At 41.2% G+C, this 21049-nt stretch overlaps 1 protein-coding gene across 1 annotated transcript in view; it reads right to left on the reverse strand.

The window, feature by feature from the left end:
- Window positions 1-21049, reverse strand: part of LOC123501870 — a 376841-nt gene that overhangs the window by 94884 nt on the left and 260908 nt on the right. The window contains exon 3 of the mRNA XM_045250911.1: window positions 14730-14891. Within this exon, the coding sequence (XP_045106846.1) occupies window positions 14730-14891 (162 nt within the window). The remainder of the gene's footprint in view (window positions 1-14729; window positions 14892-21049) is intronic.

The following is a 21049-nucleotide window of genomic DNA, read 5'->3' on the forward strand; positions in this document are numbered from 1 at the left end:
GATTAATCTGCGAGGTATTTTAAATGTATTATAAATCAAATATTCCCTTTCAGTGTAAATTTCGATATGAACAAGGTCGGTAACATTTTGCGGTTTTCCATGCAGGCAATATTGTAATGCTTCCTGGCTAGAAACTTTTAAAACATCAGCTTACCCAAAGACGAAAATGGTTCCGTGGAAATAAAACTCACATGGAATATTCGTAAATGTCAACAGAGCAGCGGAAACTATCAGAATATTATATCGCATAGTCCACAAAGGAAGGAAGGAAGGACTGGACTTCAATTATTCATTACATCGGTATCGTAGTCAGCACCACTGTACGATAATTACAAAGTCTCGTGAAAGTGTTTTTGGAAGAGCACTGGTGGCAGGAATTGTCCAAATAAACATCTATATATGAACGATAAGGTCAGAATATTATAACATACCAGTTCACAAAGGAAGAAGGGAAAGGCTGCAATTCAATTAAGCACCATAAAAATTGTAGCTCCGTACGCAGCAGCACCAGTGTAAGATAATTAGAGGGAAGAGTCTTGAGGGAGATATCAAGTATGTAGTCTCAACAAACACTTCTGTAGAAGGGGCAAGGAAGGCTGGGCTTCGCTTTCACCACCGAGAAGCGAACCAGGAAAAGGAAATAAAGGGACTGGCATGTGTCGGTCTGATGATTTCTTGCGTCTTTCTTTATTTTCTTGGCTTTCGAGTAGTTAAAGTGCAAGTCGAGGGTCAGTGTTGGTAATGTTTCAATGTATCATAATTCAACTGACATCTAACAAGCTCCAGTGAATATTATTGAGTTTTTGTGGCGTTTTACAAGTATATTGACGAACTAATAAGGTTCCTAAACTAACACAGGAAATAAATTCGCCAAAATGGATGTATTTAGATTTTCACAGGTATTTCTACAGTGTAATATTAATCTAACTTAAATTTTGCACTTTTAATGGGAATCAACAGCAAGAGAACATAGCGAATGATTAGACTGACCGCTGAAAACAGTCCTTATGAAGGAAAGGGAGCAAAAATATGGACCGAAATTCCCCACAAGAACATTTCAGCAAATTAAATCAACGATGAAATTAGCCGACATTTCCAGTCAGTCAAGCAGGCAACCACTGTGTACAGCAGAGTGCCCAACCTCACTGCACACCACCACCACCACCACCACCACCACCACCACCACCACCATCACCAACCACCACCATCCACAACTCACCCACGTTAACATCACCACGACCACCATCATCCCCACTCACAACTCACCCACATCACATCCTCACCATCCACACGACACCATCCTTAACACCGAAACTGGACACCCTTATTACACACACACACACACACACACACACACACACACACACACACACACACACACACACACACACACACTAAACGTTTATCCTTCGCCTTACCACCACCACCACCACTTCTTCCCTGTATAGCTCCCTCCTCTCCTCCTCCCTTTCTCCCTTGCTTCTATCCTTCCCTTTCCTGTCCCTCCCCCCACCAAGGCTCATTACGCCGTGTCCTCGCTCATTGTGCCTCGTCCCCGTCCTCGCCCTGGCAGTCGGGAAGCGAGCCTGGTCTTAATGAGGCCGACACGAGTCCATGTATCGTCGGCAGCGTCTCGTGTGTGTGCGGAGCGACTACCGCTGCTCCACACTGCATGTTGCTCCGTCACTCCTGCTAATAATGGTGAGCTGGCCTGCTTGTGCTGCTTAGTGATGGCTATGTTGGTGTTATGCCTTGGTTCTGAAGCTACAGGGTAATGAATAACCTCCAGAGCAAATAGAATGAATGTCGTTTGACCTATGTAGTCGTTCTTTGTGTGTAAGGAAGTTGTTTTTAGCAATTGCAGTGGTTATAACATACCTTGAAATTGTGGATGGATATGACGTGAATTCTTCCCCTTTTATATACTCTTACACAGAATATATCTAGATTAATGATCCTTGGCAATAATGGTAAGCTGGACAGTCTGTGCTGCGCAGTGGTAGATTTGTTGATATTGCTCCTTGATTTTGAAAGCAGTGACAATCATGAATAATAAATGACATGATCTCCTTTCTTAGCATGTGTTTGTAGGCAGAATTTATATACTCTGTCCCAACTAGTATTCATTAGTGTCTATTTACGTTGTGTTAGCCTTACACCTCAATTTTGAAGTCAGTGCTATATACGATACTAAAATCTTCTTGCTATATGTTCGCAGACGAGGTATATCCAATTTCCGGTTACCGCTTCGCTTTCGCCAATAATAGACTGCTCACGTTATGTTAGTATTAGTATACCTCAATCTTGAAGCTAATAACTATTTACCCCCTCACTTCGCTATACACTCGTAGACAAAGTATATTCAGTTTCCTATTACTGCTTTACGTTCGCTAATGATGATAAGCTCCAGTGGCTGAGCTGCTCAGTGCCCGTAGCGTTTGTATCGTGGTTCGATTTGGAAACAAGCAGATATAATAAGTATGACATAAACTTCCCTCATTCTACATACTCGTAATAATACATTTGATTTCATATTATTGCTTCACTCTCGATGACAATGATAGGCTCCTCCGGTTATGACACTCAGTGATGAACTGCACTGGTCTCGCTGCGCAGAGATACACATGTTAGTATTACACCTCAGTTTTGAAACAAGTAAATAATATATATAGTTTTAGCTTTCTCAACCTGTTTATATACTCGTCTACAAGAACACATGCAACTTCAAATAGTTCTACTTCGTGCCTGGTTATGTTGCCTAGAGTCTGAAGTATTAATACACGTTGGTTGTGAAGCAGACAAATAATAAATGGTACAGTAGCGTATCTCTCCCACATCTACATGCATATCCGTACGCAGAACAGAAACAATTTCAACTGGTTCTATTTCGTGTGTGATTAAGTTACTCAGTGATAATGGTATTAGTATTGTACCTCGATTATAAAGCAAATAGATAACAAATATGACTAATTTATCTCTCCTCCGTCATATTATCGGGATATAACATGAAATAATGAAGTCAAGCTCGAGAGTCAGATTAAAAAAACAGAGAGAGGAAGATGGTTTTCAAACAGAGTGGTAGATGATCTGCTGCAGTCTCTGACAAGACAACCAGACGTTACCCTACGGAACGAGCTCAGAGCTCATTATTTCCGATCTTCGGATAGGCCTGAGACCAGGCACACACCACACACCGGGACAACAAGGTCACAACTCCTCGATTTACATCCCGTACCTACTCGCTGCTAGGTGAACAGGGGCTACACGTGAAAGAGACACACCCAAATATCTCCACCCGGCAGGGGAATCGAACCCCGGTCCTCTGGCTTGTGAAGCCAGCGCTCTAACCACTGAGCTACCGTGTGAATACATTTAGCAATCAGGATTTTAGCGCGGAGTTGATGTGAAGCTTTTAAAAGAACATAGAACAAATTTATGAATGGAAATGACAGGAGGAAATAAGTAGTCAGGTTTTAGACATGGACTGCCACGTGTAGATCTGATGGCTTCTTGTAACCTCCTTTATTTTGTTTTCATATTCTTGTGTTCTTACTAACCCGACTAACATTTCCACGTGTAGATCTGATGGCTTCTTGCAGCTTCCTTTATTTTTTTTCATATTGTTGTGTTCTTACTAACCCGACTAGCATTCTCACGTGTAGACCTGATGGCTTCTTGCAGCTTCCTTTATTTTTTTCATATTCTTGTGTTCATACTAACCCGAATAACACCAAACATACTCTACGGAAAGATCTGATAACTCCTTGCACCTTCCCTTATGGCCTCATATACACTGGTGGACAAGCAGCTAAAAGACAACAGATTACTATGAAATGAAGCACGCTCATAATTGCAGGTGGAGTGTTGCCCGTGGGAGGAGTGTAAGCCAACGCTGCGTAAGTGCCATATTATTTTCTGTGTTGCAACAAATTTAATGAGAATGATGATGTTTGTGTGTGTACGTGTGTGTACGTGTGTAGGTAGGTGGTTGTGTTTGATGTATCAGATATCTTTACATTATCATTATCATTATTATTATTATTATTATTATTATTATTATTATTATTATAATTATTAGAATCCAGCTTTTTTGCTTTATGATAAGAACAATGAGAATGATTATACGTGGGTGTGTCAGATCTTTGTCATTATTAGTATCATTAATGTTAGCGTGAAATTACTCATTTATTATTGCAGCAGAAATAATGAGTACTTTTTTTTTTGTTTCATAATCTTTACTGTTAACATTATTATTACTATTAATATTGTTATTATTATTATTATTATTATTATTATTATTATTATTATCATTATTATTATTATTATTATTATTATTATTATTATTATTATTGTTCTTGTTGGTTTTACTACTACTACTACTACTACTACTACTACTACTACTACTACTACTACTACTACTACTATCATGTTTTCACTTAGCTCAGAATTAAATTATCATTCATTAGGAAAGTTATCAACAGCTGCGTGGAGACAAAATAATTGCTTTCGTCTTCCTTGTGGTACTAGTAGTAGTAGTAGTAGTAGTAGTAGTAGTAGTAGTAGTAATTGCTAGTAGAGATGGTGGTGTTATATTTTCTGAAGTAAAGAGATAACTTTTTGTACGTTATATATCTACTACTACTGTTACAACCACCACCACCACCACCACCACCACCACCCCCACCACCACCACCACCATCACCGCCACTACAATTATCACAACCATCATTTGCCTTCCTTTCTTTGCTGTGACTCCGCTGCGAGGCCACCAAATAATTGCTTCCGTCTTCCCTGAGTTGTCCACGCCACGAGACTAAAGGGGATGCGTGGGGAGGAGCAAGGCCGGGAATCCCCTGCCTTTGGGATTTACCTTTCCACAAAACAATAGAAAAAAATCAGAAACTCCTGTCATTGTTTTTTTTCTTCCTATTGTTATACGTATTTTATTATTTCATGTCTTCTGTTTTGTTTTATTTTTTCGTTTTGTTTGTGTGATTGACTGAGTGAGTGAGTGATTTGAAATTGTTAGTTATCATTGCCATATACCATTCATACAATCACAACAAGCGGAAAGAACGTTAAAGGTAAAGCAAGATGAAGAAAAGTACGGTGAAATAAGGTAAGATAAGGTAAGGTAGGGTAACTAAGATGAGGTAAGGTAAGATAAGGTAAAGAAGTCAGATTAAAGATATGACATTGAGTTAGTGTAAGGTACGAAAAGTGAACTGAAGGCGAGATGTGAGGGAAAGCAATGCACTATACCATAAGAAAAAGAAAGGAGAGAAAAAGTATAAAATGCATGAGGAAGATAAGGTATGGCAAGGTAAGGTGAGATAAAATAAGGTATTGTAAGGTAAGGAGGTTAAGTAAGATGAGGTACGGTAAAATAAGGTAAGGAAAAATAAAGTAAGGTAATGTAAGGTAAAATAAAGTAAGGAAAGGTGAAAAAAATAAACTTGTATCGCCATGTTACGCCAGGAAACAGCGGTTGAAATACGCAAAGGAGATTAAGCTGAACGAGAGAGAGAGAGAGAGAGAGAGAGAGAGAGAGAGAGAGAGAGAGAGAGAGAGAGAGAGAGAGAGAGAGAGAGAGAGAGAGAGAGAGAGAGAGAGAGAGAGAGAGAGAGAGAGAGAGAGAGAGAGAGAGAGAGAGAGAGAGAGAGAGAGAGAGTTCGGTAAAGCATGCATGGATGGAGGCAATTAAATAAAGCACTGAAAGAGGGGGAAGCTAAAACATGCATAGAGAAAGAGTCAAAGTAAATCAGCCGTCACGACGCGAGACAATAAGATCGAGGAGGACTGAGGGAAAAGTTAATTGCTCTCCACGCTGCCAATGCAAATACTAAACGAATGAACTCTACTTACAGGAAATTAGAAAAAAAAGTTCAAGGGAGACGTTACTGAACCAAAAGGAAACAGGTCACTAATACATAATGAATAGAACAAGAAGGTAACAGTAAGAGGAGGAGGAGGGACATGAGATGGGGAGAAGCAGAATAATAAGAAATAATTGGGATATATCACTAGAATAAAACAATGTGTAGATATCAGTAAGAGGACGAAGAGGGACAGGAGGGGGAGTAGAGGCAGAATAACTACAGTATTATTAAGTAGAATAATAATATTCTATAACTATTTTATTTTCTCCTTCAATAGAGACGTATTTATGTCCAGTACTTATTCTTCTGTTTCTCTATCAATACATAGCATAATAATACCTCTACTTATTTCTTTATTTTCCCAACTCAATACACGAACCAAGAACTGCTCTCTATTTATTCCTCTTTCTCCCTCACTAAAATACAAACCCTGCACTTATTCCTCTATTTCCTAACTCAACATTCAAATCAGTAATTCCCTTTATATAACCAATCTCTTTTCCCTCACTCAGTACGTACACCAGAAGCATTGTTTAGTTATTCTCTTATTTACAAAACCAATACGTACAACACTAATACCTTGCGTTATTTCTACTGATTTCCACTAATACCTTCCACTATTTCTTGACTCATTTCACGCCACAAGTCCCAAGCAACGTTCTTCCGGCAACATTTTCCCGCCAACATTTCAGCTTCAACACAGCACAGGAATGAAAAAAAATCACTTCTAAATTCTGGATTTCAAAAATTTACATATCCTGACCTTTAAATGATAAAAACAGTAAGGAAGTAAGCGAACGAATGCAACTGGGAGAGAGAGAGAGAGAGAGAGAGAGAGAGAGAGAGAGAGAGAGAGAGAGAGAGAGAGAGAGAGAGAGAGAGAGAGAGAAAGTGCAGCTTCAGGTCAACCCACCACCAGATTAACAACAATTAGAAAGTCTCCTGTCACTCCAGAAAAACACAATTAGCTGACTGTGTGCTCTCTTCCCCACCTTCCCTCACCCCCTCCTCTTGCTCTCTCTCTCTCCCCGCCCCACACCCTTCTCATCGCCCCACCTCCGAGACACTCCCTCTCTCCCAAAGATGATGTAATTAGCCTTTTTCTTCAATTTTATTCTGGAGACTCGCTGTACACGTGGCAGTCACTGAACGAAAAACACCTTCCGACTCCCATCTTATTTTTTTTTATTCATTTTTTTTTATCTATACTATGTGGGCTTTTCACGGGAATTTCTGGGCTAAAGAGGATACTTTTTAGGGTACCTCCTATCTCAAAGCCCACCCGCTAGGAAACCGTTGCCCCGAGTGAGGAAACCCAACCTACACTCGGACCGTTGGACAGGATTCGAACCCATGCGCTTGGAGACCTCGCGGACCCCAAAGCACACATGGTTCCACTGCACCACGGCAGCCTCTTATAATACTAAGCACGTGACTAGTTTTCTCTGTAGTCTTTGAAAATAGTGTTTGATATTCGAAAACGTTTACTTCATTGAGCACCATGACGCATTTTTCATATTCATTCTTGTTACTATTTGGTGATTTCATGCACCTTCTGAAACTCATGTGGGGGATTAAGATGGTGAAAACTTTGGCCAATGATCTTCTAACCTCTATAGACTTTTCCTAATGTAAAATAACATGGTCTAATCGTACACAAATCTCAAGGTAAAAATGTGTCCCATTATTGAAGTAGAGTAAAACAAAAGACTTATTATATTCTTAAGGTTAATTGATAGTGGTTGTAATGTTAATTCGAAGTGGTTTAAGGATTCAAAGCTCACACGTATACGGAATAGTAAATCCATGAAGCATATAATAGCGGCCAGGGAGTCTATACTTGTACTTCTGTTCTTTTCCTTTCCTGAGCCCGCAACCCGCCACCCGCTACCCGCCACCCGCCACCCGCCTCCTGCCACACGTCCCCCTTCTACTCATCCTCCAACCTCCGAAAACTTGCAGTGGAAAACAAACAAAACTATATCCAGGCACCACCAAAGCACGCAAAGATTAAAGACCAAACACACACAAACACACACACACACACACACACACACACACACACACACACACACACACACACACACACGCACACGCACAAAGATCGTTAGATAAAGATAGATAAGCGATAGATAAATAAATACATATACCGAGAGATGGATAGACACTTAGAGAGACAGATAGATAGATAGATAGATAGACATTTTATCAACTAAAGCACATAGAAAACGTCCATAATTCCAATAATTAGCATAGACCAATAACTAAACACGTTAAACACACGTAAAATGCTAAAAGCGCAGAAGCACACACACACACACACACACACACACACACACACACACACACACACACACACTGAAATAGTCACGCGATAACAAAAGCAAATATAAACAAATTACAACGAAAAAAAAATCGGAGTGAAAAAGATAAAAAAAAGGAAAATAAAAGGAAAATAAAGAAAAGAAAAACTTGTGAACGTAAATACCGGAACACAAAAACGTAAATGAGAGAGAGAGAGAGAGAGAGAGAGAGAGAGAGAGAGAGAGAGAGAGAGAGAGAATTCCAATAATTACTAGGAGTCGTATATGAACCGGGACAATACTAAACAGGATCTGGATGAAATAGAAAATGGGAAAAAAATAAACACGTAGGAATATGAGGAAGCAAATAATAATAATGACAACAATAAGGAAAAATAGAAATACAGGTTTGATTATTACAAGAGCAAGCAATCTTTTTTTTTTTTTTGCATAATATCAACACAACATTATTACACTGCTGATATTAGCGAGACCGTGTGTGTGTGTGTGTGTGTGTGTGTGTGTGTGTGTGTGTGTGTGTGTGTGTGTGTGTGTGTGTGTGTGTGTGTGTGTGTATTTGGTTCATCATTTATTGTTCTTAAGCTTATAATCATATAATTTGTCTTTTCTTTCTATTTATCACAACTTTTAACCTCTCTCTCTCTCTCTCTCTCTCTCTCTCTCTCTCTCTCTCTCTCTCATTTTGACAATTATCCATAATAAATTATTACTTTGTTCGTTCTGTTATTTCCTTCGTCTTCCTTCATTCCTGCTTAATCTTCCCCTTCCTTCCATCTCATTCTCTCATTCCTCCTGCTCCTCCTCCTCCTCCTCCTCCTCCTCCTCCTCCTCCTACTCCATTCCTGCTTCTCTTCTTCCTCTTCTTCCTTCTTGTTCTCTTATTCCTTCTCATCCTCTCTTCGTTTCCTACTTCTCCTTTACTTTTTTCTTCCTCCTCTTCTTCTTTACTCTCCTCCTCCTCCTCCTCCACTACCATCACCACCACCACCACCACCACCACCACACCGTGTATCAGTGAGACTAGCTGGATATTCACAAAGAGGACTATTGGATTTCCTTCTCGTGTTGCCTCGCGCCTCGTTCCACCACTGTCAAGGAAGCGATTAAGATTATTAGTATTCCATTGGTGCTATTCTCTTTTTCTTTTTTCTTTCCTATTTTTTTGTAGTTGTCTTCTCTTTCTTTCTTCTTAATTTTTTCTTCATTTTTTAGTTTTTGTTGTTGTAGGTGGTGGTTTTTTGTTGTTTTGTTGCTGTTATTGCCTTTTTTCTTCTCCATGTTCTTTTCTTCTCCTGTTTTTTCTCCTGCCACTTCCTCCTCCTCCTCCTCCTCCTCCTCTTCCTCCTCCTCTTATAATGATATTGCTATTGTTGTGTTTCTCCTTTTCCTCCTCCTCCTCCTCCTCCTCCTCCTCCTCCTCCTCCTCCTCCTCCTCCTCCTCCTCCTCCTCCTCCTCCTCCATCTTCTTCTTCTTCTTCTTCTTCATCTTCTTCCTCCTCCACCTAGTCTTCTTGCTCCTCTTCCTTCACAAGATTCGCAAAGGGCAAGAAGTCTGCTGCTGCTTTTTGTTCTCGTGTACTTCTTTCATGGTTCAATACTACTTCTTCTTCTTCTTCTTCTTCTTCTTCTTCTTCTCTTTTCCCTTCTCCTCCTCCTCTTCATTAACAAACACCAACTCCAGCTTCCTTATATTTCTCCCCCCAATTTCTTCTTTTCTTCTTCCTCCTCCTCTTCTTCCTCCTCCTCCTCCTCCTCGCTGCTAATCAAGTGCTGAGGGAATATTAGATCAGGGTTGAGTTGCGTTCTTTATGACCCTCGGGAGAGAAGGCAGACCGTAAGCTTCATTATGAAAGTAAAGCAAATAGTAAAGCCAGAGGGATTATACTGCATTATAATTACCACCACCTTCACCACCTGCACCTTTAACTCACCCTAACGTGATCTCACTTAATGCAACGTACTATAATTTGTTTTCATTTTGTTTTAATGATATTTTGGCTAATTTTATGTTATCTGGTCGACCTTGCCTAACTTAAGTTCACCTCGCCTCATCTAACCTTAGGAATCTATCTTATCTTGACCTTAGTTTATCTAGTCTAATCTTACGTTACCTAATCCTTCGTGGCTTTTAACCTAATATTACTCTGCTTCTATCTAACCTAACTTTTCTTAATAGAGTCTAACCTAACCTAACCTAACCTAACCTCAAATAAACTAACGTAACCTTTTTTTTTTTATACCATGTGGGCTTTTCACGGGAATTTATGGGCTAAAGGAAATACTTTTTGGGGTACCTCCTATCTCAAAGCCCACCCGCTGGAAACCGTTGCCCCGAGTGTGAAGCCCAACCTACACTCGGACCGTGGACAGGATTCGAACCCGTGCGCTTGGAGACCACTCGGACCCCAAAGCATGCATGGTTCCACTGTACCACGGCGGCCTCCATTTTTCTAACCAAACCTAACCTAAACTAAAAAACCCTTTATACCTACATCACCACCACCACCACCACCACAATCTACCATTACCACCAGCCTCCATCACCTTTACCACCACATCAACTACCATTACACCACCACCACCACCACCACCACCACTTCAAATTTCCCGCTTCCTGTCATCACTACGTCCACCAATCACAAACTCGCACCTGCTCGCCCCATAATCATCTCCACCAATAAAAATTAACGACGCACCACCAGCCTCTTTCCCATTGGCTGGCTGGTGAGGCGGGAACCATGTGGCGGGGAGATGAGATAGGGAGATGAGAATGGAGGACGGGGAGGAGGAGGTGGAGGAGGAGGAGGTGGGAAAGAGAAAGAGAAAAAAAAAGTTGAAATAGGGAGATGAGAATGTAGGAGGGGCAGTGTGGGAAAGTGAGCTGGAGTATATGAAAGAGGAGGGGAAAAAAAGGAGAGAGAAATGTACAAAGGAATGCAAATACAAAAGAAAACAAAGGAAAGGAGAAGAGAACAACAGAGGGGAGAAAATGAAGGAAGAAGAGGAGTGAAAGAAAAGGAAGAGGAAAGGGAAGAATAAGGTGCATGAAGATGTAAAAGAAGAAAGGATGAAAAAAAAGAAAAGAGTAGAAACGGAATGGAAGAGAATAGCAGAGAGAAACAAAGAGAATAATGAACAAGGGATGAAAGGGGAAAATGGAAAAGAAGAGAGAAAGAGAAGAGGAGGGAGAATGAAAGGATAGGAGGGGAGAGAAAGAGAAAGAGAAAAGCTGAAGTAGAAACATTTCATACAAGAAAGCGAAAACAACACCTCTCTCTCTCTCTCTCTCTCTCTCTCTCTCTCTCTCTCTCAAACAGACTAAAATTTTCATACACCTCAAAATGCAACACACACACACACACACACACACACACACACACACACGCCCGGTAGCACAGTGGTTAGAGCGCTGGCTTCACAAGCCAGAGGACCGGGGTTTGATTCCCCGGCCGGGTGGAGATATTTGGGTGTGTCTCCTTTCACGTGTAGCCCCTGTTCACCTAGCAGTGAGTAGGTACGGGATTTAAATCGAGGAGTTGTGACCTTGTTGTCCCGGTGTGTGGTGTGTGCCTGGTCTCAGGCCTATCCGAAGATCGGAAATAATGAGCTCTGAGCTCGTTCCGTAGGGTAACGTCTGGCTGTCAGAGACTGCAGCAGATCAAACAGTGAAACACAGAGTTTTGTTATTCTTTTGTTACTATTTTATTTTTTGGCATTGGAGGAAAAAAATCACCGTTCACTTGTGCTTTACTTTGTTTCAATATTCTTTTTTCCCTCCAGCCAATCGCTTCCCTTTACGTTCATTCTTTCTTCCCTTCCTTCCATCCTCTTTATTCATTTTTTTTTCTTTTCGTTTATCTATTACTTTTAATACGTTTCGTCACTCATTCTTCTTCGTTTTGCAGGTGTTGATTTGAAGTACAGTCTCTCTCTCTCTCTCTCTCTCTCTCTCTCTCTCTCTCTCTCTCTCTCTCTCTCCACTCGCCTCCTTCCACAGTTCCTCTCAAACACTCCATCATCTTCTGTCTCATTTTCATTCATTCGTATCTTTGTCCTCCTCTCCCTTGACGACAAACTCAAGCTGGGAGGACAAACACGAGGAATAAAGTAGCAGGCATTAAGGAGCAAAGAACGACAAGGAAAAAGGAAAAGAAAGCCAGACAAAGAGACTCCAGGAAGGAAGGAAGAAAGGAAGAAAGGAAGGAAGTGTGGAGGACGAAGACGAGGAGGAGGAGGAGGAGGAGGAGGACGAGGAGGAGGAGAGAGAAAAAGAGGGAGAGAGAAAATAAAATAAAACAAAGATGAAAGAGTAAGACAAAGAAGCACAGAAGGGGAAAAATGTGTGTGTGTGTGTGTGTGTGTGTGTGTGTGTGTGTGTGTGAAGCAAGGAATAGATGATGATGATGATGATTATGAGTAAGAGGAGGAAAAGGAGGGGAAAGAAGAGGAGAAAAAGAATTGCGAGGGGAGAGAAGATGAAGATATGATTTAATGATGGAGGTGTGGGTGATGTAAAGAGAGGAGGAGGAGGAGGAGGAGGAGGAGGAGGAGGAGGAGGAGGAGGAGGAGGAGGAGGAGGAGGAGGAGGAGAAGGAGGAGGAGGAGGATGAGGAGGAGGAGGAGGAGAGAGGAGGAGGAGGAGGAGGAGGAGGAGGAGGAGGAGGAGGAGGAGGAGAAGGAGGAGGAGAAGGCACAGTAAAAGTAAAAGAAAATCAAGGAGGAGGGAGAGAAAGAAAGAAAGAAAGAGGAGGAGGAGGAGGAGGAGGAGGAGGAGGAGGAGGAGGAGGAGGAGGAGGAGGAAGAAGAGGTATTTGTCTGTCAGTAATGAAAGTCAAACAGTTGCTGGGCGGACCATTCAGTGTCTACTCCCTTGCCCTCTCCCCCCTCTATTTCCCCTCTCTCTCTCTCTCTCTCTCTCTCTCTCTCTCTCTCTCTCTCTCTCTCTCTCTCTCTCTCATAAGGTTAGTTCTCCGCAGTTCGCCTTGACTCAGCAACTCAGCTCTGGCACTCAGCTAATGCAATATAGTTACTTGTTGATTGCATTACAGTCACTCAAGATGGAGCCAAACACGTCACACTCATTAAGGTCTGCAAGTCGTCCCTCCTTTCCTTTTAATTGAAAAGTCTTATTTCTCTCTCTCTCTCTCTCTCTCTCTCTCTCTCTCTCTCTCTCTCTCTCTCTCTCTCTCTAGGAAGTACCATTTTTTGACTTGAAACTATCTTTTTATTTTAATTTCTATTTTTTTCTTTTAATACATGCTCTCAGTTTACTTCCTCCCCACTCTCTCTCTCTCTCTCTCTCTCTCTCTCTCTCTCTCTCTCTCTCTCTCTCTCTCTCTCAAGAAATGACTATTTTTCAATGTGGGGAACAAATTTTTTGTTTAAATTTCTTCTTTTTAATATATGCTCTCTATCAGTTTACCTGCCATCCACTCTCCCCCCTCTCTCTTTCTCTCTCTTCCACTCCCACACACGTAAGCAAGGGCGGTGTTTGACTTGAACCCTCCTTTCTACCTACTTTGCCCAACGTGTGGCTAAACTGCACCCAATTAAAATGTAAACAAAGTGGCGACCAGACCTGCACTTTTAACGTGACGCGACATGCTCTGCTCTTTGAACCTCAAGATCCGAGTCATTTACATCTAGATAGTATTGCATTAGGAACTCCTGCCCTCGCCTCGTCTACACACACAGAACACTGCATGAGGAGAATTGACTGTTACGAAGGTAGTAGTAATGTTATCCTGTGTGTGCATTAAGAGGGAGTTGCAGAGTGTGGATTGATTGATTGATTGAGGTTTGGCGTCGCAACAGCCAGGGTCATATGGAGCCGTAACCAAATCATAGAAAGATGTGAACTAATAGACATTAAAAAACTAAAAAAGAATTAAAAATATATGTAAAAAGATATGAAAAACTAACAAATAAAAGAGGAGCTGCCAACGATATTACAAAGAGGAAAGAATGTGTGGAGAGAGATGTTTGGAAGATAGAGAATTAAAGAGTGATGGATGAGTTAGTGATTGAATGAGTGAGTTGGGTGATGAGTGAGAGAAAGCGTGAGTGTGTTTAAATGAGTCCAAGTAAATAAATGTAAGAGAGAATGATAGAACGAAAGAATGAATGAGTGAGAGAACAGATAAGTGAGTGAACGAATGAGTGAGTGAGTGAGTGAGTGAATAAAAAGATAAGTGACGATGTATTATGACGAGAGCGCGTGTGAGTGAGTGGCTGGCTGACAATGACTGACTGATTGACTCGTGGCGTCCCGGATGAAAAATTGTCACTCATACACATTCCGTCACCCATTCATCTATTCATTAACCACCGCTAACAGAAAACAAAACCCCTTAACTTCGCTTTAATACAACCAAATAGACAAATACAGAATGACCACAGCACATCAACACAGACAAACATACACACTCACCTGATGAACCTGAATCCATCATGATAAACAGAAAAACAGTCAAGTAAAAGACAAGATGAACGGCTTCCATGTGTTATAATGTTTTCGCACACTTACCAGACTTCACGGGGCGGATGCACACTTTGGCGCACCCAGTGGAGCAGCACTTCCCGTTGCCGGAACAGTCTGCGTCACTGGAACACTGGTCCTGCAGCCCCTCAGGACACAGCGAGGCGTCCATCATCCGCCTGGGACACCGGCCGAGTTTGGCGGGGAAGGCTGTAGGGGAGACAAGGCATTGGAATTAGAACCATGCTTCGTAATCTGAAACGCTCACCGCGACTATTTTCAAAGACCACAGTGATGATTAGCTAGTTACATAAGATTGTTTTTCCTGTTAATTATATAGAAATTTTGTTAGTCTTCCACTAGAATGGTAAGAACATTATCAAAAACACTTGTAACTTCAACTAGAGCCCTTTGAAAGTAATATATATATATATATATATATATATATATATATATATATATATATATATATATATATATATATATATATACTTTTATATTACGTCAATCAGGCAAAGAAGAAGTAGAAGAAAAAAAAAAAAACCGAGTAGGAGGCGGAAGAGATGAAATTAACAAAACATAATGGTGGTAGTGGTGGTAGTAGTAGTAGTAGCAGTAGTAGTAGTAGTAGTAGTAGTAGTAGTAGTAGTAGTAGTAGTAGTAGTAGTAGTAGTAGTAGTAGTAGTAGTAGTACCAGTAACAATAGCAGTAAAAGTAATAGTAGAAGTATTATTATTAGCAGTGGTAGCAATAGTAGGAGTAGCAAACATACACATACATAAATATATGCAAACTTTTGGCTGAATATTGAAAAATAAACAGAGAAACTCGATATCTAAATGCAGCGCTCAGAAAATAGATACACCACGAAGGAGGTATTGGTTTTTCAAGACGAGACGAGAAGTTACAGGAATGAAAACAAAAGTGAGGTAAAAAATAAGTCTCCAATAATAATTAGTAAGAAGTTTGGTGACCGCGATCTCTCTCTCTCTCTCTCTCTCTCTCTCTCTCTCTCTCTCTCTCTCTCTCTCTCTCTCTCTCTTTCACTGTCATATGAAGGAATTATGCCAAAGTAAATCTTTAGAAACATAAACAGGAAAGGAAATTTAAATACTTAACAAGCTTCTTGCTGATTTGGGAGAGAGAGAAAGAGAGAGAGAGAGAGAGAGAGAGAGAGAGAGAGAGAGAGAGAGAGAGAGAGAGAGAGAGAGAGGAGAGAGAGAGAGCTACATGATAGAGACTGAGAGAGAGAAAGCTACATGATAGAGACTGAGAGATACAGAGAAGACAGAAACACCGAAATAAATCCGACATGAAAAAAAAAATGTATCAAAACACAGACAATAAAGATAAAAGCAATAGAAAAAAAAATCAGCATAAGAGTGAAATTGAGAATGGCAGCGGCTACTTAACCAGAAAACTGACATCACTTTTGAACTACAGAGGAAAAGTTTGTAATCAGAGGGGAGAGAGAGAGAGAAAGAGAGGAAAGAAGGACACATACCTTTGTTGAGGGGAAAGAAGAGGAAGGAGAGAATGTCAGTAAGAGAGGGGAAAGAATTAAGAGAGAAAAAGGGAATAGGGAGGAGAGGAGACCGTCAATTTTGTGTAGAAGTGTAGAGAAAGACAGAAGAAGAAGAGAGATGTGAGGGAAGAGTGAAAGACGGAGGAAGAAGAAGAGAGACAACTTGGGGGAGGGGAGAGTCAAAGAGCAGGGAGGAGGAGGAAGAGGGACAACTTTGGGGGAGGGGAGAGTCAAAGAGCAGGGAGGAGAGGTGAAAGAAGAGGGGAGAGGGGGAAAGGAGAGAAGAGATGAGAGGAGATGGAGGGAAACAGATATGGCGGAAAGGCAGGAATTAATTGAAACTTTTGCTAATGAGAAGGATTTGGTAATGGCTGGTCATGTGATTTGTCAAGGGAAGGTACATAGTGTGGTCTCTCTCTCTCTCTCTCTCTCTCTCTCTCTCTCTCTCTCTCTCTCTCTCTCTCTCTCTCTCTCTCTCTCTCTCTCTCTCTCTCTATGCACTAATACACTAGAGAGAGAGAGAGAGAGAGAGAGAGAGAGAGAGAGAGAGAGAGAGAGAGAGAGAGAGAGAGAGAGAGAGAGAGAGAGAGAGAGAGAGAGAGAGAGAGAGAGAGAGAGAGAGAGAATTAATGATAGAAATGTTAATGTTTTCACAAGGGAATTAATTATAATCTCTCTCTCTCTCTCTCTCTCTCTCTCTCTCTCTCTCTCTCTCTGATGACATCCCTTCCACTGCTACTAATCCTATTACTGCCGTTACTACTACTACTACTACTACTACTACTACTACTACTACTACTACTACTGCTCATGCAATTGATTTTACTAGCTCCCACCAACACACACACACACACACACACACACACACACACACACACACACACACACACACACACACACAGTTCTGTCAGCTCAGAGTCACAACAATAACAAACGTCTCCTGCACCAAAGGGGGAAACGTTACCGCTGCTTCAAAAAACGTTCTTCCCTACCGAGTACAGCTTTCTTTCCTTCTTTCCTTGTCTCCCTGCCTCTCTCTCCCTCACTGCCTGGCTAACTGTGTGCGTCGCTGGTGCAGTGGTGGTGGGTGACTTCGTGTGTGGGTGTGTGGGTATGTTTGGATGATGATGATGATGGTGATGGTGATGATGATGATGATGAAGGTGATGGTGATGGTGATGTTGTTGTTGTTGTTTTCATAATATCCGTCATTATAACTACTACTTTTACTACTACTAGTACTACTGCTACTGCTGCTGCTAATACTACCAGTTACTTATACAACTATAGTTAGTACAGCTCCCAGCATGTCACAAAGGCAAAAACACCAGCAGCAGCGGCAGTATTATTATTATTATTATTATTATTATTATTATTATTATTATTATTATTATTATTATTATTATTATTATTATTATCATTATCAATATTATTATTATCATTATTATTATTACTATTATTATTATTATTATTATTATTATTATTATTATTATTATCATTATTATTATTATTATTAGTAGTAGTAGTAGTGTCGACAAAAGTGGCAGCAGTATCCTTAATAGCAGTAGAGGTAACAATACCAACAGCAGCAACAGCAATAACAGCAACATCAGCAGCACCAGTAGTAGTAGTAGTAGTAGTAGTAGTAGTAGTAGTAGTAGTAGTAGTAGTAGTAGTAGTAGTAGTAGTAGTAATTTAAGCTTGAGCAAGTGGAAATGTAGGTTAAGTTCAGAGAGAGAGAGAGAGAGAGAGAGAGAGAGAGAGAGAGAGAGAGAGAGAGAGAGAGAGAGAGAGAGAGAGAGAGAGAGAGAGAGAGAGAGAGAGAGAGAGAGAGAGAGAGAGAGAGAGAGAGAGAGAGAGAGAGAGAGAGAGAGAGAGAGAGAGAGAGAGAGAGAGAGAGAGAGAGAGAGAGAGAGAGAGAGAGAGAGAGAGAGAGAGAGAGAGAGAGATTAAGCTGAGCACTCATGTAATAGTTAAAGCTTATGCCTCTCGCGTCACGGTAGCAAGAGAGAGAGGGAGGGAATAATATTTTGTTGATGTTGGGAAAGCATTGACGAGTGTGAGTGAGTGAGCGAGCGAGCCAGTGAGCGAGTGAGTGAGTGCGTGAGTGAGTGAGTGGGTGGGTGGATGAGTGTCTTGGTGTGTGAATAAGAGCGAGCGAGAGAGAGAGAGAGAGAGAGAGAGAGAGAGAGAGAGAGAGAGAGAGAGAGAGAGAGAGAGAGAGAGAGAGGGTACTGAAATGTCGTTCCTTGAAAACGTGTTATTGCTTGTCATGGATATTGAGGAGGAGGAGGAGGAGGAGGAGGAGGAGGAGGAGGAGGAGGAGGAGGAGGAGGAGGAGGAGAAGAGGAGAAGAGGAAGAGGAGGAGGAGGAGGAGGAGGAGGAGGAGGAGGAGGAGGAGGAGGAGGAGGAGGAGGAGGAAAAGGAGGAGGAGGAGGAAAAGGAGGAGGAAGAGGAGGAGGAGGAAGAGGAGGAGGAGGAAGAGGAGGAGGAGAACGAGGAGGAGGAGAACGAGGAGAAAGACGAGTACGAGGACGAGGAGGACGAGGAGGAGGACGAGGGCGAGGACGAGGACGAGGAGGAGGAGGAGTAGGAGGAGAAAGATGAAGAAGAGAAAAAGAAGGAGAAAGAGAAAAAGAAAAAGAAAGAGGAAAAGCAGAAGAAACAGGAGGAGGAAGAGAAGAAAGAAGAGAAGAAAGAGGAAAAGAAGGAGATGGAGAAGAAGGAGGAGGAGGAGGAAGAAGAGGAGGGGAAGAGAAGAAGAAGAAGAAGGAAAAGGAGGAGGAGGAAGAGGAGGAGGAGGAGGAGGAGGAGGAGGAGGAGGAAAAGTAGAATGGGGAGAAGAAGAAAAAGGAGGAGGAGGAGGAGGAGGAGGAGGAGGAGGAGGAGGCGGAGGCGGAGGAGGAGGAGGAGGAGGAGGAGGAGGAGGAGGAGTAGGAGTAGAAGGAGGAGGAGGAAGAGGAGGAGGAGGAGGAGGAAGAGGAGGAGGAGGAGAATGTGTTGAAGGAATAAGAGAAGAAGGAGGAGGAAAGGAAAATCTTTATAATAAGACAAAGGAGATTGACAACAGCAATAACTACCAATAATTATTAATAATAATAATAATAATAATAATAATAATAATAATAATAATAATAATAACAATAATAATAAAAATAATAATAATGAAATAATAATAACAATAATAAACAAACGTCTCTCAATAACATTCCTTTAATTAGACAATAAAAACAATAAAGACAAAGACGCTCAGTAAATCTAATTAACACACACACACACACACACACACACACACACACACACACACACACACACACACACACACACAAGCACGCACGCACTCACGCACACGCACAAAGGTTACGCACACAAGTGTATTTGTTCTCGATATTTTACAAACACGGTATAAGCGAAGTAATCAAGCAACTCTCTCTCTCTCTCTCTCTCTCTCTCTCTCTCTCTCTCTCTCTCTCTCTCTCTCTCTCTCTCTCTCTCTTTCTATCTAGAAGGCCGAAATTTTACAAACACAGGATAAGAGAAGTAATCAAGCATTTTCTCTCTCTCTCTCTCTCTCTCTCTCTCTCTCTCTCTCTCTCTCTTTCTCTCTCTCTCTCTCTTGCATGCAAAACTGGAGTCAGGAAAGGAAAACAAAGGCCGAGAAAAATAAGAGCGAGAGAGAGAGAGAGAGAGAGAGAGAGAGAGAGAGAGAGAGAGAGAGAGAGAGAGAGAGAGAGAGAGAGAGAGAGAGAGAGAGAGAGAGAGAGAGAGAGAGAGAGAGAGAGAGAGAGAGAGCAAGAGAGAGAAAAGACAGCAGTAGATTAAAGGCAAACACAACCTGGATTTAATTAAGCACAACACCGAACGTTCTCATGTGTATGTTTGTGAAAGGAGAACAGGAGGAGGAGGAGGAGGAGGAGGAGGAGGAGGAGGAGGAGGAGGAGGAGGAGGAGGAGGAGGAGGAGGAGGGAGAGTAAGTGGAAAAGGAGGGGGAGCAAAGGAAAGCAAAGGGGAATGTGAAAAGTAAGGAAAAAGTGAAGAAACAAGCTGGCATGAATGAGTAGGAACCGTTTGTTTGCATGAGAGAGAGAGAGAGAGAGAGAGAGAGAGAGAGAGAGAGAGAGAGAGAGAGAGAGAGAGAGAGAGAGAGAGAGAGAGAGTAATCACAGAGACGGATAGCGAAATAAATGAAGTTGAAACAAAGTTAGAATCTTTGGAATAAAAATAACTAATGAAAATAATGCTCCGGTGATTAATAATTCCAAAACTTTCTCTCTCTCTCTCTCTCTCTCTCTCTCTCTCTCTCTCTCTCATAATTCTGGAAGCATTGTCACATATATAAATGAAATAATCAAATAATTAACAAAATTTTATTACCATGAACACACAAAAAAAAAAAAAGAAATAGAAACTGATGATATAGACTCTCATTATAACATTCACCAGCAAATATATGTAAAAAAAATCGATCTGAGAATAATAATAATACAAGAAATAATAGTATCATCACTAGACACACAAAACGTATTCACTGATCACGAAGACTCTTAAACCTTTTCAGTAGCATGACGCATTTATTTATTCATTCTGTTTATAATTTGGTGATTTTTCTACAGCTTCAGAAAGTTATAAGGGGATTGAAACAGGGAAGACTCTGGCCATCAATTTTCTGACCTCCATAGATCCTTCGTAATATCAATAAAATAATCTATTACACCCAAAACTAAAGGTAGAAATGCGTCCCTTCAGTAGATTTCCATATTCAATACGCTTACAATTTGGTGATTTCTACAGCTTCAGAAATTTATGTGGCAATTAAAACAGTGATGACTTTGGCTATCAATT

Source organism: Portunus trituberculatus, chromosome 10 (genome assembly GCF_017591435.1).
Source record: "Portunus trituberculatus isolate SZX2019 chromosome 10, ASM1759143v1, whole genome shotgun sequence".
Classification (NCBI taxonomy): domain Eukaryota; kingdom Metazoa; phylum Arthropoda; class Malacostraca; order Decapoda; family Portunidae; genus Portunus; species Portunus trituberculatus.